General features: G+C 39.8%; 1 protein-coding gene across 1 annotated transcript; it reads left to right on the top strand.

The window, feature by feature from the left end:
• The first annotated feature begins 995 nt into the window (after positions 1 to 995).
• Positions 996 to 3,050, top strand: LOC100242799 (protein NUCLEAR FUSION DEFECTIVE 4). The gene has a single exon (XM_002272407.5). It carries the CDS (start codon positions 1,112 to 1,114, stop codon positions 2,897 to 2,899), a length of 1,788 nt encoding a protein of 595 aa, XP_002272443.4. The 5' UTR covers positions 996 to 1,111; the 3' UTR covers positions 2,900 to 3,050.
• The last annotated feature ends 12,152 nt before the right edge of the window (positions 3,051 to 15,202 follow it).

The following is a 15,202-nucleotide window of genomic DNA, read 5'->3' as shown; positions in this document are numbered from 1 at the left end:
AATGAATAAAAATAGATTTTTTTTTATATATAAAAAAAAAATTACTTTTGTTACACGAAGAAACTACCAAATTGTTATAACACGAGCTTTCTTAGATCTAACCTTTTTACCTTGTGGATAGGAACCTTTTAGGCTTTTACTCAATCAACTCAACTCTTTACCTTATCCATCCTTTGACCCTATCAACTATTTTTGTGTCTCGCCGCATATGTCTAAAATGAAAAATGGATAACAGACAATAAAAACTTTTTAAGTCAATCCATTTTTTAATATTAGAGGGTCTGTTCGGTTATGTTTTCTGAAACTTAATTCTGAAAACTATTTTTACACGGATCATGATTTTGGCCTTTTGTTTTTAAAAATCAATTAAAACAATTCTTATTCTCTGTTTTTCTTAAAATTATTTTAAGAGAATAACAGTTAAACAATTATAAAGTATTAGAAAATTTTAAAATTATTTTTTTGTTTTTACACATAGAAAACTGTTTTTAAATGGCAAACAAGCTCATGGTTTCTAACTAAAAATAAAGAAGGAAACAACCAAAAATCTAATTTAATTTTTACATTTATTTAATTTTTTTGAATTTATGAAGAATATTAATGAAACAAAATTACGTGTTTCTAAAAACATATCTATCATTAATTAAACTTAAGTGCAAAAAATATAAAAACACTTCCTAGGATAAAATCAATCCAAATGATGGTTAAAACCAATCTAAGAATTTCAAAGAGTAATTAGAGGTAAAGAAAAAGTCAATTAATTAATAAATAAGCTATAGTTTAAAAGGAGTAATTTTTTTTTCAGAAAAAAAATAATTTTCAAAACCTCAGTCTTATATTTTGAAATCTGATTAATAAATTTGAGTTTTTATAATTAAATAGGATGTTAATTAGTGCTTCATCCTTAATTTTTGGAAGGAATACGATGATAAATTATTTGAATTAATTGGACGAAAAATTAATTACGAGAAATTCCAACGAGCAACAACCGGGTCTGTAGGAACGCCATTATCCTCTCCCTGTAATCCTCGTATAAGATAACTAAACAGCCTGTTCTGAATTTTTTTTTTCAGTCTCAGCCTTGAGAACAAGCGAAAAGATCAGGAAGAAGATGGGTGATGCAGCAACGGTGGGAGGCGGCGGAGGCTGCTGTAGGTTCGCGTGGCAAGTCCTCCGTGGGGGGTGGTTCATGATACCCGCGGCGTTCTTGGTCATGGCGGGTGCCGGTGCAACTTACCTCTATGGAGTCTACTCCAAAGACATCAAAGCCAGGCTGGGCTACGATCAATCGACGCTCAATCTCTTGGCCTCGATGAAGGATCTGGGTGCCAATGTTGGTATCCCCGCGGGCCTTTTAGCGGAGGTGGCACCCACCTGGGTCGTCCTCCTCGTTGGCTCCATAATGAATTTCGGCGGATACTTTCTCATATGGCTCGCCGTCGTTGGAAAAATACCGAAACCGGCGGTGTGGCATATGTGCGTGTACATCTGCCTGGGAGCTAATTCCCAGAATTTCTCCAACACCGGTGCACTCGTCACCTGCGTCAAGAACTTCCCGGAGGCCCGAGGAATGATGTTGGGTCTCATGAAGGGTTTCGTGGGGTTGAGTGGAGCGCTGTTCACACAGCTCTACTATGCAATCTATGGGAACGACTCCACATCCATGATTCTTCTCATTGGGTGGCTTCCGTCGGTGATATCTATTGTTTTCCTTACCACTCTTAGGCCAATGAAGGCCTCCACTCATCCGCGTGTGCTCAATGTTTTGTATCAAAATATGTATGTGACCGTGGGTCTAGCTGCGTTTCTCATGGGCTTAATAATCGCTCAGAAACAAGTTCAATTCTCACAGACTGCCTATATTGGAAGCGCCATCGCTGTCATTGTCCTAATTTTACTGCCCTTTGGTATAGCTGTGAGGGAGGAGCTTCTCGTTTGGAGGGAGAAGAAGCAGCCAGTGGCAGCGCCCACTGATATTGTGATTGCGAAAGAGTCTAAGACATTGCCGGAAAGTCCTCAGACTGATACACAAAAGGAAAAAGAGGGGGCTACAGAGGAAATGCCATGCTATTCATGTACAAACGTCTGCAACAAGCCCAGTAGAGGCGAAGATTATTCCATCTTTCAGGCCCTTCTGAGTGCCGATATGATAATTATGTTCGTGGCTATGTGTTGCGGACTGGGCTGCAATTTAACCACAATGAACAACCTCGGCCAGATCGGGGAATCCTTAGGCTATAAAAAGAACACAATCGGCATCTCTGTCTCACTGGCCAGCATCTGGGGCTTTTTCGGGAGAGTTTTCACGGGATTCATATCTGAAACCCTACTCCTGAAGAAAAAAGTTCCCAGAACCCTTTTCATGACAATCTTCCTGCTATTGTCCGCCGTTGGTCAGCTCATGATCGCCTTCCCATTCCCTAATTCAGTGTACATTGCATCGCTGGTAGTCGGGTTCTCTCATGGAGCCCAATTGACACTGGTTTTCACCGTTGTGTCTGAGCTTTTCGGACTGAAGTACTACTCTACTCTCTTCAATTGCGGCCAACTTTCCGCCCCTCTGGGATCTTATGTCCTGAGTGTGCTAGTGGTGGGAAAGCTTTACGATAGAGAGGCTATAAAGCAGCTGGGGCAAAAGAGTGTGAAAAGATCAATGACCGAGGAATTGACATGCATTGGAACAAAATGTTACAAGATTTCTTATCTTATATTGGCTTGTACAAACGTCTTTGCAGCTTTCGTTTCGCTGATTCTGGTTTGTCGAACTAGGAAGTTCTACAGCGGGGATATCTATAAGAAGTTTAGAGGCGAGACGGAGAAGAATGAGAATGAAAAGGAAAAGGAAATGGCTGTGACTGCTGGCACCAGAAAGCAGCAAGAAGTGGCAGCAACGGATTAAAATAGGAGATCTGAATATTGTTTACACTTTCTTCCTATTCCTTCTTTCTTTTTCTTTTTTCTTCTCTCTATCTTTCTTTATCATTTTGGTTAGCCTTTGTATCCTTTTATCAAAACCATCAAGCAATGGTATTTTTTTTTCTCAGTGAAAGTATGCATCAAACTAAAAGGCATGGTGTACCTGCATGCCTTGCATATGGAAATTGTCAAAGGATGGGCTATCCTTTGCCCATAAAAAAAATTTATAGAAAAGTGTTTGGTTCCCAAAGTAATTAATGAAAGAAAAATGACGCTAAAAAAGATATTTTATCATATGAAAAAATATAAAATCAAATCAAATATAATTAAAATTTTATATTTTTTAAATTATTTAATCTTATAAAAGATTAAATTAGTTTTAAGTAGTATATAACAATAATTTATTAATTTTAAATTTACTTTTATTTTTTATTTTTTACTTTTTCTTATTTTATACCTTTTTCTCTATTTTCTTTCCTTATGTTTTCGAAAAACAAATATTGCTTTAACTTAACTTAAAATATTATCAACAAACATAAAGGGGATTTTGCATAATTTATTAATTGCTTATAGACAATTAATTATTTTCTTCTTCTAAATTATATTATATACAAAATTGAGTTATAGGCAAATTATTTTGCTTAACAGTAGCTAGAAGTTCTTATTTTTGTTTTTAAAATAAAAAGTAGTAATAAATTTGTAGACCCCCATTTGGGGCTCGTTTTTGTGCAGCCCAATTTTGCCAAGTGTCACGATCTCAAGGAGCCACGTGTCCATGCATGGTTGGTTGGTGAGGAATCAGGTTAGTGGTTTGGAGGATCAACGAGAGGTTGACACGTCAGGCCGTTGCAAGGGAGTGGGGAGCTGCAGGAGAGAGAGGTGCCTTTTTCTGTTGGAGGAGGAGCGTATCTGCAAGAGGAAGGTGCTTTTCAGAGGGGATTGCTGAAGCAGAGAGGGACCACAGAGAGAGGGGAGTAAGCTAGAGGGGAGGAGTTTTCCATTGCTGTAGGAGGGTGGTCTTGGCGGCTGCCGTTGGAGATATTTTCAGAGAGGAAGGTGCTTTTCAGAGGGGATTGCTGAAGCTGAGAGGGACCACAGAGAGAGGGGAGAAAGCTAGAGGGGAGGAGTTTTCCATTGCTGTAGGAGGGTGGTCTTGGCGGCTGCCGTTGGAGATATTTTCAGAGAGGAAGGTGCTTTTCTGCTAGAGAGGAGAGGCTGCTGCAGGGGGGAGAGCTTAGGGAAGGAGAGAGAAGGGAGATTCGGGGAGCTGCAGAGAAGAATAGTTTTAGCTTAGAGGAAGTGAGGGACAAGAGAGAGAGAAAAAAAAAAAAAAAAAAAAGAACACTAAGAAGAAAAACAGAGAAATCAGAGGAGACGGTTTTAGGTAGAGGAGGTTACCAAGAACCAGAAGAAAAAGGCCTCCAGGTTCTTTTTCAGGGGTAAGTTTTCCACTGTGTTCTTGTTCTTTCTTTTTTCTCTTCATATATTGTTGTTGAGATGCATTGTTGTTGATCTTTGGATGGGTTATACTCTGTTCTTCATGGTTGACTGCTCCCCTTTTGCTTCTGTTTATGGCTGAAAATTGATTTAACTCCATTTTTACATTCTTTGTTGCATTTTAAAGAAAGAAAAAGACCTTTTAATTCACCCATCTGCAAACCCACTAATGAAGAGGTGAAGCATAGTTCTTAATGCTTCATCTCATTTTTCTTCCTCCATGGCTCTGTTTTTTTTGCTACTTTTCTCTTTGCTCTTCGTGTTTGGACTTTCTTGGATATGAAGCCATAATGGGGAGTGAGGCTATGGGATGACGAGACAGTGAGGGATTTGGACACCTTGAATCCGTTTATCCTGTAGAGGCTACTAAGGGCTTGGTAGATCAGTGTTGGAGCATATGAACAGAGAGTGGTCTACACAGGGGATACCATTATTGCCAGTGATCCGTGTGGCAGAGGATGGCAGGCTGGTTAAGGGGGAAGCTAGAGTGAAGGAAAATGAACTTGAGAAAGAAATGGAGCAAGCAAAGTTGTCCAGCCGCCGGCGGCGAAACGCCTCCGCCATCACCGGAACGCCAAGCGGCCATTGAAGCCCCTTTTGAAGATATTTTTACCTGTTTCTTTCATGCTATGCCTCCATGGTTTCTTCTCTGTTGTGGTTACATTCTCGTTTTTGGATCTTGTTCTATGCTTGGACCAGATCCGAAAACTGGCTGACAATTGTACTGCTCTCCAAGGTTTCCTTGTTTTCAATGCTGTTAGTGGTGGTACTGGCTCTGGGCTTAGTTCACTGCTTTTGGAGCGTCTTTCTGTTGATTTATGGCAAGAAATCAGTAGCTTGGGTTCATAGGGCTGCAAAAGTTGAGAAGCTCGCCTTTCCTATAAGCATCCTTGTCGGTGTTAGAAATATAGAATAATTGTATTCTATTCTGTGAATAAAAGAGTATACATCAGTGCCTTTATATAGGAGGCATATATGTGTAGTACAAGGGTGCAGTACAAAGGTGTAGTATAAGTGTAGTACAAAGGTGTAGTACAAGTGTATAGTACAAGTACTATACAAGTAACCTAACTGGGCCCCTGGGCCTAGAGCCCACAATACAATATACTTTAACAGCCCCCCTCAACTTCAAGGTGGATGTGAGACCAACTTGAGGTTGTCAACTAAATCACGAGTGCGTCTCTTAGGAAGAGACTTGGTGAAGATATCTGCAAGTTGATCTTTGGAGGAGACGGAGAAAAGCTTAAGAGCACCATGGAGAAGATGATAACGGATAAAATGACAATCAATCTCGATGTGTTTAGTCCGTTCATGAAAGACATCATTGTGAGCAATATGAATAGCACTCTGGTTGTCACAATAAAGAGGAGTAGCAGAGGAGGTGGATACACCCAAATCCTTAAGGAGCCATCTTAGCCAAAGGAGCTCAGATGTGGTATCAGCAAGGGCACGATATTCTGCTTCAGTACTGGAGCGGGCCACAAAGGTTTGTTTCTTACTTCGCCAAGAAATCAAAGAAGAACCAAGGAGGAAGCAATAACCTGTAGTGGACCTGCGATCAGTAGGATCTCCTGCCCAATCAGCATCTGAGAATGCACGGAGTACAAGAGGAGACTGGGCTGAGTAGAAAAGGCCATGAAAAAGGGTACCCTTCAGGTATCGAAGAATGCGCAGAACAGCAGCATAGTGAGTTGATCGTGGAGCAGACAAATACTGGCTCACCTGATGAACAGCATAGGAGATGTCTGGACGAGTAACTGTGAGGTAAACTAAGCTGCCAACCAATCGTCTATAAAGAGAAGGATTAGACAATGGTTTCCCCCCCAAGGGTGTCAGATGCGCATTAAGTTCAACTGGAGTGTCAACTGTTTTGCTGTCAGTGAGCCCAGCTTGAGACAACAGGTTAGAAGCATACTTGGCTTGAGTAATATAAAGACCATCTGTGGAATGAGTAATTTCAAGACCCAAGAAATAGCTGAGATGTCCAAGATCTTTCATCTCAAACTGCTGACTGAGAAAATCCTTGAGTTCTTGAATGCCACTAAGGTCATCACCAGTTATGATCATATCATCCACATAGAGAAGAAGCAAAATAGTGCCTTTATCAGTACGACGAAGAAATAAGGCAGAATCATATGGACTGGCGGTGTAACCCAAGCGAAAAATAGTGGAGCTGAACTTGGCAAACCAAGCACGTGGGGCTTGTTTGAGACCATAAAGTGCACGTCGAAGATGACGAACCTTGTTTGATTCAATAGAGAGACCAGGAGGAGGTTGCATATAGACTTCTTCACTCAGATCCCCATTAAGGAATGCATTTTTAACATCCATCTGAAAAAGATCCCATTTACGAGCAGCAGCAACAGCTAAGAGAGCACGAACAGATGAGATACGAGCAACTGGAGCAAACGTCTCTTCATAATCAATCCTATACTCTTGTGTAAAACCTTTGGCAACAAGACGAGCCTTATAGCGCTCAACGGATCCATCAGAGCGAGTCTTGATCTTATAGATCCACTTACAACCAACCACAGACTGTCCAGGAGGAAGAGTAACCAGGTCCCAAGTATGGTTTTTGGTTAATGCATCAAGTTCCTCTTTCATTGCAATCTGCCATAAAGGGTCAGTAGAGGCCTCACGATAGGTTTGAGGCTCGTGAAGTGTAGCAAGGGCAGTGTAACAATGATAGTCAAGGAGGTGTGGAGGAATGGATCTTACCCGGGTTGAGTGGCGAGGTGGAATGTCTTGTGGAGGATCTTCAGGCAGAGCAGGAGCAGGGGACCCAGGCTCAAAGTGGGGTAGCTCGTGAATAATCTGTTCATCTGCAACCTGTCTAGGAGAAGCATCAAAGATATCTGGAGAGAAGTCTAAATGAAGATCAAAAGTATTTGCAGAAGGAACAAGAGACTCATCGGGAAAGATTTCTAAAACAGAGGAGTTAGTCAAGGAAGAACGAAAGTGAGAGAGTTCAACAAACAATCGATGTTCCCAAAAGATAACATTACGAGAAACGCGAAGACGATGAGAAACAGGATCATAACACCTATACCCCTTTTGAGTTTCGCCATAACCAAGAAAACAACAGAGTCTAGATCGAGGCTCAAGTTTGTTGTGCTCATGAGGCTGAAGAAGAACAAAGCAAGCGGATCCAAAGGAGCGAAGGTGATGATAGTTAGGGGGTGACCCAAAGAGACGCTCATATGGAGTCTGATTATGGATGACAGTACTTGGAATGCGATTAATTGCATGAACAGCATGAAGACTGGCTTCACCCCAAAATGGGGCAGGAATTTTGGCAGAAAGAAGTAAAGCACGAACAGTGTCAAGAATATGACGAAGTTTTCTTTCGGCTCGACCATTTTGCTGAGAGGTACCTGGACAGGTTAGATGATGGATAGTGCCATAGGAATGTAACAGAGTTTGAAATGCATGTTGAGTATATTCAAGAGCATTATCAGATCGAAAGGTTTTGATACGTTTGGAGAATTGAGTTTCAACCATTTTTGCAAAGTTGCTATATATTGATAAAATTTCAGAACGAGATTTCATAGGAAAAATCCAACTATAACGAGAGTAATCATCAATAAAAACAACAAAATATCGAGATCCACCAATACTAGCAACAAGAGAAGGTCCCCAAACATCAGAATGAATTAACTCAAAAATACTTTTAGAAATGGAGTCACTGTTATTGAAAGGCAAAGCTGGTTGTTTTCCTAACTGACATGAAGTGCAATCAAAATTGTCTTTAGACACAGAACCCAACAGACCTCTAGACACTAACTGTTGTACCCGAGAAGATGGTGCATGACCAAGACGAGAATGCCAAAGCGCAAGAGAAGGTAAGGAAGAAACTGCAGCTGTTGCAGCAGCAACAGAAACAGGAGCAACAGGTGGAAGATGAAGATTGTTCACGGGAAACATACGCCCAACTCTAGGACCGATCCCAAGCTCCTGCCCCGTCCTCGGATCCTGTACAATACACCCAGAATAGTCAAAAATAAGGCGATAACCGAGTTCAGCTAATTGTCCCACAGAGCACAAATTATAGGATATGTCAGGTACGTGAAAGACTCCAGGAACAGAAAGGGTAGAGGTTGAAACAAAACCTAGACTATTTCCATGCATGGTGGAACCATCGGCTATATGAATATTTAGAGGATGTGGTGCAGGGTCAAGGTTGGTGAACAGGGATGAGTGAGGTGTCATGTGATTGCAGCAGGCAGAATCAAAGAGCCAAGTTTGAGACTTACCAGGTAGAACAGATAAGGCAGTGGAAAGAGATGCATTACCAACCATACGAACAGCCTGAGCTATGATCTCCTGTAGTTCAGTGGAAGAGAGGTTGATAGTAGATCCAGAAGACTGGGACGTGGAAACCGTTGGCGGAGTAGGTGCAGTATTAGCAACAGCAGCAGTAGATTTGTTACGACGGTAACAAGTCTCAATGGTGTGGCCAGGACGCTTGCAATAGTTGCAGAACTTCTTGTTGGTTTGCTTGCGACGATTGCTAGAGCCAGAAAAATCACCTAATTGCTGAGGTTGCTCTATGAGTGGAGTAGATGGAGTAATAGCCAAAATATTGAGCTTATTCTGGGCTTGAAGGGTTGCAAGACGAGCTTCTTCTCTAACCAACTCATTCACAGCAGTATCAAGAGAGGGAGCAGGACTGCGATTTAACAGCTGACCACGAATGGGCTCAAAGTCCTTGTGAAGTGACATCAAGAATTCATAGAGGCGAAATTCATCTCTAATGGTAGCATATTGCTGAGCATCTGTGGAGCATCCCCAAGTTGGATCAGAAAGGTCAATTTGGTCCCAAATGAAGCGAAGCTAATCATAATAGTCATTGATGGATTGTCCCGGTTCTTGCCTGAGTTGATGCAATTCAACCACTAACTGATATTTCATGGATCCATGAGTAGTGGAGTACCTTTTGGTCAACATATCCCATGCAGATTTTGCATCGTCAAAGCTGCCCAATAGGTTGGAAATAGAGGGAATGGAAGTGTTCCGGATCCATGTGAGGATCATGTGGTTATGACTATCCCATTCAATCATGCGACTAAGAAAGACAACATCTTCTTCACTTGCTCCTTTGACAGGAATAGTCATTGCACCAGTACAATAATGCCAGAGCATGCGGCTCTTAAAAAAACTATGCATAGCTTGAGACCAGGATAAGTAATTTTTAGTCCCCTCCAATACAGTATGGATGGGGCGAGGAAGAAAAACATCCTTCTTATCCATTTAGGGACGCAATATGCAAAAACCGACTGCAGAAATGAAATCTATACGAAAAACTGGGTAAGGAGAACCTGGCCGGGGGAAAAGTCAACTGGACGGTCAACGGTCAAAGTCAATGGTCAATGTTCGGTCAACGCTGGTCAACGCTGGTCAACGGTCAACGGTCAACTGTCAATGGTCAACGGTCAACGGTCAACGACTGGAGATGACGTCAGCAGATCAGTGGATGCTGACGCAGCTAGGGCTGACGTGGCAGCGCGTGGAGGCCTGACGTGGCAGCGCGTGGAGGCCTGACGAGCTAGTGCTGATGTGGCAGCGCGTGGAGGCGCGTGGAAGCACGTGGGGGGCGCGTAGAGGCGCTGCAGAATCTTTGAGGGGTGCGTGGGGGCGCGTGCGGTCTCCGATGGCGGCGAGATATCCACTAATGTGTAGATCGGCGCTGGACGATCTCAGTGGTACCTTCAAAAGTGAAATCGGAGCAATATTCGCAGCGATGATGCAAAGGGGCAGTGGTCTGTGCAGTGTGAGACTTCTTAATGACTGCGGTTGCAGGTCCGGAACCCAGGGATGACGACTGGATGACGTCGGAGGTTCAACGGCAAGAGGCTACAGCGGCAGTTGTGATGGCGGAAGCGCTTAGTGAAAAAGGAAGTCACACTAATGAAGACAAGACTGCTAAGAAGAAAAAAAAAAAAAAAAAAAAGAGGTCAGAGCAGTGGCTCTGATACCATGTTAGAAATATAGAATAATTGTATTCTATTCTGTGAATAAAAGAGTATACATCAGTGCCTTTATATAGGAGGCATATATGTGTAGTACAAGGGTGCAGTACAAAGGTGTAGTATAAGTGTAGTACAAAGGTGTAGTACAAGTGTATAGTACAAGTACTATACAAGTAACCTAACTAGGACCCTGGGCCTAGAGCCCACAATACAATATACTTTAACAGTCGGCATTATTGTTGTTTCGGGAGCATTTGTTGAAGGAAAAGATTGACCATGCATTACAGACATCGGGATTTTCAATTTCTGTCATGAAGGCAGATCAAACAATTTTGCAACGTTTGGATGCTCCACATTGGCCTGTTGGTGTTGATGGTAATTGCTGTTGGAGCTGTCCCGATTGCTACTGTAAAAGTTGAAACAAGCTTGAGAAGGCGAAGATCGCTGCCGGCGGTGATCCGAGCAAATGGCCGTTCTATCAATGCCTCGATCATTTGATCGGACTCACAGCGAGGATCGCCCTTGTCAGTCTCGCCACCGCCACGCCGTTGCCGCTGCAGAACGTGCCTCTAGGCATCTCGGTGGGGATGAGGTCAGTTCACCATCAGCAGCCACAGCAAGAGAATCCCAAGCAGAAGCACGCAGCAGTTGCGAAGGCGAGCTCCAGTGGATTCCGATTCATCACAGTCAGAGCCAGAGGTTTTTCCAAGTACATCATCCCGCATCTCTCGGACGTTGCCAAGCTCCATAAAGAAGTCCCTACAGCTTTAAAGGGCGCTCCAAAACCCAACAATTTCAAGTCGTTAATGGCTTCCAAGATGGCGCAGCTGGTGTTTCCGCGACAAGCTCTCTTGAGTCGCTTGACTGCTTCCTCGCAGTTTCATCTGGAGATTCTGAGAACAATGGCTTCAATACAAGAAAGAAGGAGATGCGTTGCGCGGTAAATGGGCTTGATGGTATGAAATTTGAAACTGCGAAAGGGCAGCATGCAAAAGGAAATCCAGAAGACCCTTGGAAATCAACTTTGATGACCCACTTCTGAAACCCACGTGTCTCATTCCTCTATTCCCATGCACTCTTTCAAAATGGCTTTCATAAAAATCTTATTCTTATTGGGTTTTAATTTTTTTATCTCTCATTATTTCTTGATCTTAAATAAGTCTAATTTCAATAAATCAACTCTTGTTATTCTCTTTCCTATTATTTTTACTATATTTATTTTCATCTCTTTTATTTATTTATTTTATTTTATTTCATTTATTTTATCTTTTTTATTATTATTATTATTACTTTCTTTATTATCATTATTATTTTATCCTTGTTGATTTTAAAATAATCCATCAAATTCTAGCTTTCAAATAGTTTTTTTTTCCAAATTCCATTTCTATCAAATAATTTATTTTATTTTTATTTATCTATTTATTTTTCAAATTTTCATCTTTAGAATTTTTAGGACCACTCAAAAATCTCATTTCCAATAAAATTTTGTTGCCATTTTTCCTTCTGGTAGACAATTTTCACACCTCCTTCGTTTTAAAACATTTTAAAATAAGCAAGACTTTAATTTTGTAATTCCAATTAATGGAATTTACGAAATTAATTCATGCTAAAATAAATGGGTTTTGGTGGGGGCCCTACATAAGTGATTTCCTTATGATTAACTGATTGATTGATTTAATTGTCATGTATGATCGATTTATTCTGTTCCTCGACATGCGTATAAGTATATGTACATATCCATTGTTCACTGATTCATGATAGCGCATTTGTCACTGGAGGTCCAGGTACGCACTCATTCTCATTTTGATTATTCTCTATGCATGCTCTTATTCTCATATGTGCAAGTTTGATTTGAGTATCCGTTGATTTCCTCATTGATTGCCACGTCAGCTTCAGTCTATTAGTAGAGACCCGACTTTAGGGACTTAGAGGGGTGCTACGGTCTTTACCGTACCTTCCCGATAAGTAACCTGACCCCGAACCCGATCCGGTTTTTCGTAGATCACCTTTTCCAAATAAGGGGTCACACTTAGGGTTTTTCTTTCTTATTTTGTTTACCCTTTTAAAAATAAAACAAAAATAAGTGACGACTCCAAGTCATTTTCTTTTCAAATAAATAAAATCCATTTTTCAAGATAAAAAATCGAGCTCGCCATCGAGTGGGAAACGCATTCGAGCAACGGATATGCGGGGTCCACAAAATTATTTATAAAAAGTATAACATTTTCTATAAAAAGTATAGATTTATTTTATATTTTAAAAAATTACTTCAAAAAATTTTTAAATTGTCATAATAAATTTTTTTGATACCTCAATTTTTAAAAATAGTTTTAAAAATTATTACTTTTCCAATATAAACTTCTAAAAGTTCTGTTTATGATTTTGAAAGCAAAAAACAAAATGTACATCCAAATGGATACTCATTTGTTGCTTCTACAATTGTGACTTCCGTGCATTTAGAATATGTCAATAATATAACTGGTTAAAGTTGTATCTTTTAATGATTATTTATATATCATATTTTCACTTGTTAGTGTTAAAACCAATCTAAACATGCTCATATATTAAATGCAGAAATAAAGGAAGAATTGAAACATGCCTCGAAAATAAAGGAAAATCTGAAACATACCTCCGACCATTGATAGCTTGAGAATCTGAAAATCAAATTTGATATTTAGATAGGTTGAGGTGCTTTCAAACCCTTAATCAATCTCAAACGAGAGTGTATATATATGTTTGAATGGAGGCTTAAAGACCTAACCATAAAACTCTATTTATATTTACTCTACCCATCATAGAGTTAATGTCATCATTTATGGTTGTTAATGACAATCAAAAAGGAAAACTAAATCACCAAAAATCCCAAAACATTATGGATCAAACCCATCTAGGAAAAATCTAGCATTATTCTCAAAATTAATGGAAGATTATAGGCTAGATTTCTCAACCCGTTTAGAAAGATCTAACATTCTCCCACTTGGTCCATATATTCCATTATTCACCATAGTAAGAAACAAAATACACAAATCATGGCATTAGGTTCCCTAAAACGAGTGTCATCTTCCATGTATCACAATGCATTATGTCTCTTAAACACTTGCCTTCATTACTTAACGAATAAACCCCATGTTTATTCTTGGTCCAAACATAAGTAATATTTTTCAATTGAATGAATGTGTTGCTATGATAGAATCTTTAAAAGCATGATATGATGTAATAGATTTGGAAATTTATTATTTATTTAATAATGTTCTAGTTTCACTTTTATTTATCCTTATTCTATGTATTATACTTTATTAGCATTCTAAGTCTGCATTTTTTGCATTGGACATGACTTAGATGTATTAGGAGTTGTACATAAGATCTAAGTCATGAGTTCCTTATAAATAGATGACTTATTCACAGTCAGTTCATGAGCCTAGGAAATACATTAGAGATTGCAGTGCACTACCTCTTAATTGGAGGGATGGTTGGTCTTGGCTATTGGGATGAGTTTCTCATGGTGAGTGCACTAGTGTGTATGGTTGTACATTGGATAGGACATATGTTGAGTTATGACTTAAGGCTATCAAGTGGTCCTAACTCCACCAAGCTGCTTCATTGTATTGTCTCTCAACCTTGAGAGAATATTGCTTGTGTTGATATTAGCAGTGGCTTTGACCTACGGGTGAGATCATAAGCTAATCATATATTCCCTATGGATTGAATCATTATTGATGGAGTATTTACATAGGATATTAGAGTTCAATTGATTCTCTATAGTGAGATGTTGAATCAATTTTACAATTGGACTATGAGAAAGCCAGTATGCCAATAGGTCCTAGTGGTCTTCGCTCTGAGTTCATATACCTTGTTGGCATAGGTTGTGATGGTTGGACTGACTCTATATTCACTTTTATGCATAAGGGCATTTTGGTAATTACACAAGGTTGCATAGGGGTAAGTGAACAAGGTCTCTAGATTGGGTTAATTAATTAATTAGTAGATCCTATTGGATTAATTAATCAATTAGAACCATTTTAAGCAAGATTAAGTGACTCAAGCCCATGTGGGCTCAAGTCACTTAAGCCCACTTAGGAATCCTATAAATACCCCATAGGAGTTAGGGTTTCCATAACCTTTGTCATCCAACATCCAGAGAGATAGAGAGTCATAACTTCCACTCTATTTTCCTCCCCACCGAAAGTGTGCCAAGATCAAGGTTCAAGTCATCAGACAGAAGACTTTGGGTTTACAAGACTTTTGCAATTTCGATCTTCATCTTCACCATGTGGATTTGATTCGGGAACATCTGAATATGAGGTATGGTTTTCGTTATCACTTTTTGGATCCTTTTAAAGTATAAAAATGTTTTTTTTTCTTTTTTTTTTTAGCATAGGATTTAGAAAAAAACTTAAGATAGTTAAGCATGTTCTTAACTTGATCCAAACTTGGGAAATGGAGAGATCCGGGTTGTTCCCTTCATGTGTACACAAATTAGAAACAAATATAAGAAAATATTATCACATAAATAGAGTTTCATTACAAATAATGTTCGTCCTTACAATGAAAATCATACAAAGGAACCAAGTCTCATTCTATCCACATGATCCTTGAATTTTGATGGTGGCATACCTTTTATCAAAGGATCAACTATCATCAATTTAGTGTTGATGTGTTCAATAACAATTGTTTTCTCCTTAACATGTTCCCTTATGACTAAATACTTGATGTCAATGGGTTTGCCTCGACTACCACTTTGGTTGTTTTCAACCATAAAAATTGCAACTGAATTGTCATAATATATCTTCAATGGCCTAGAAATTGAATCCACAATTCTA

This window comes from Vitis vinifera, chromosome 13 (assembly GCF_030704535.1).
Source record: "Vitis vinifera cultivar Pinot Noir 40024 chromosome 13, ASM3070453v1".
Taxonomy (NCBI): Eukaryota; Viridiplantae; Streptophyta; class Magnoliopsida; order Vitales; family Vitaceae; genus Vitis; species Vitis vinifera.
The sequence above is the reverse complement of the archived record's forward strand: the minus strand, read 5'-3'. Positions and strand labels throughout refer to the sequence as shown.

What these genes read in the sequence shown, in the direction of transcription:
- LOC100242799 (XM_002272407.5), top strand. Translation starts at nt 1,112, where the DNA reads ATGGGTGATGCAGCAACGGTGGGAGGCGGCGGAGGCTGCTGTAGGTTC.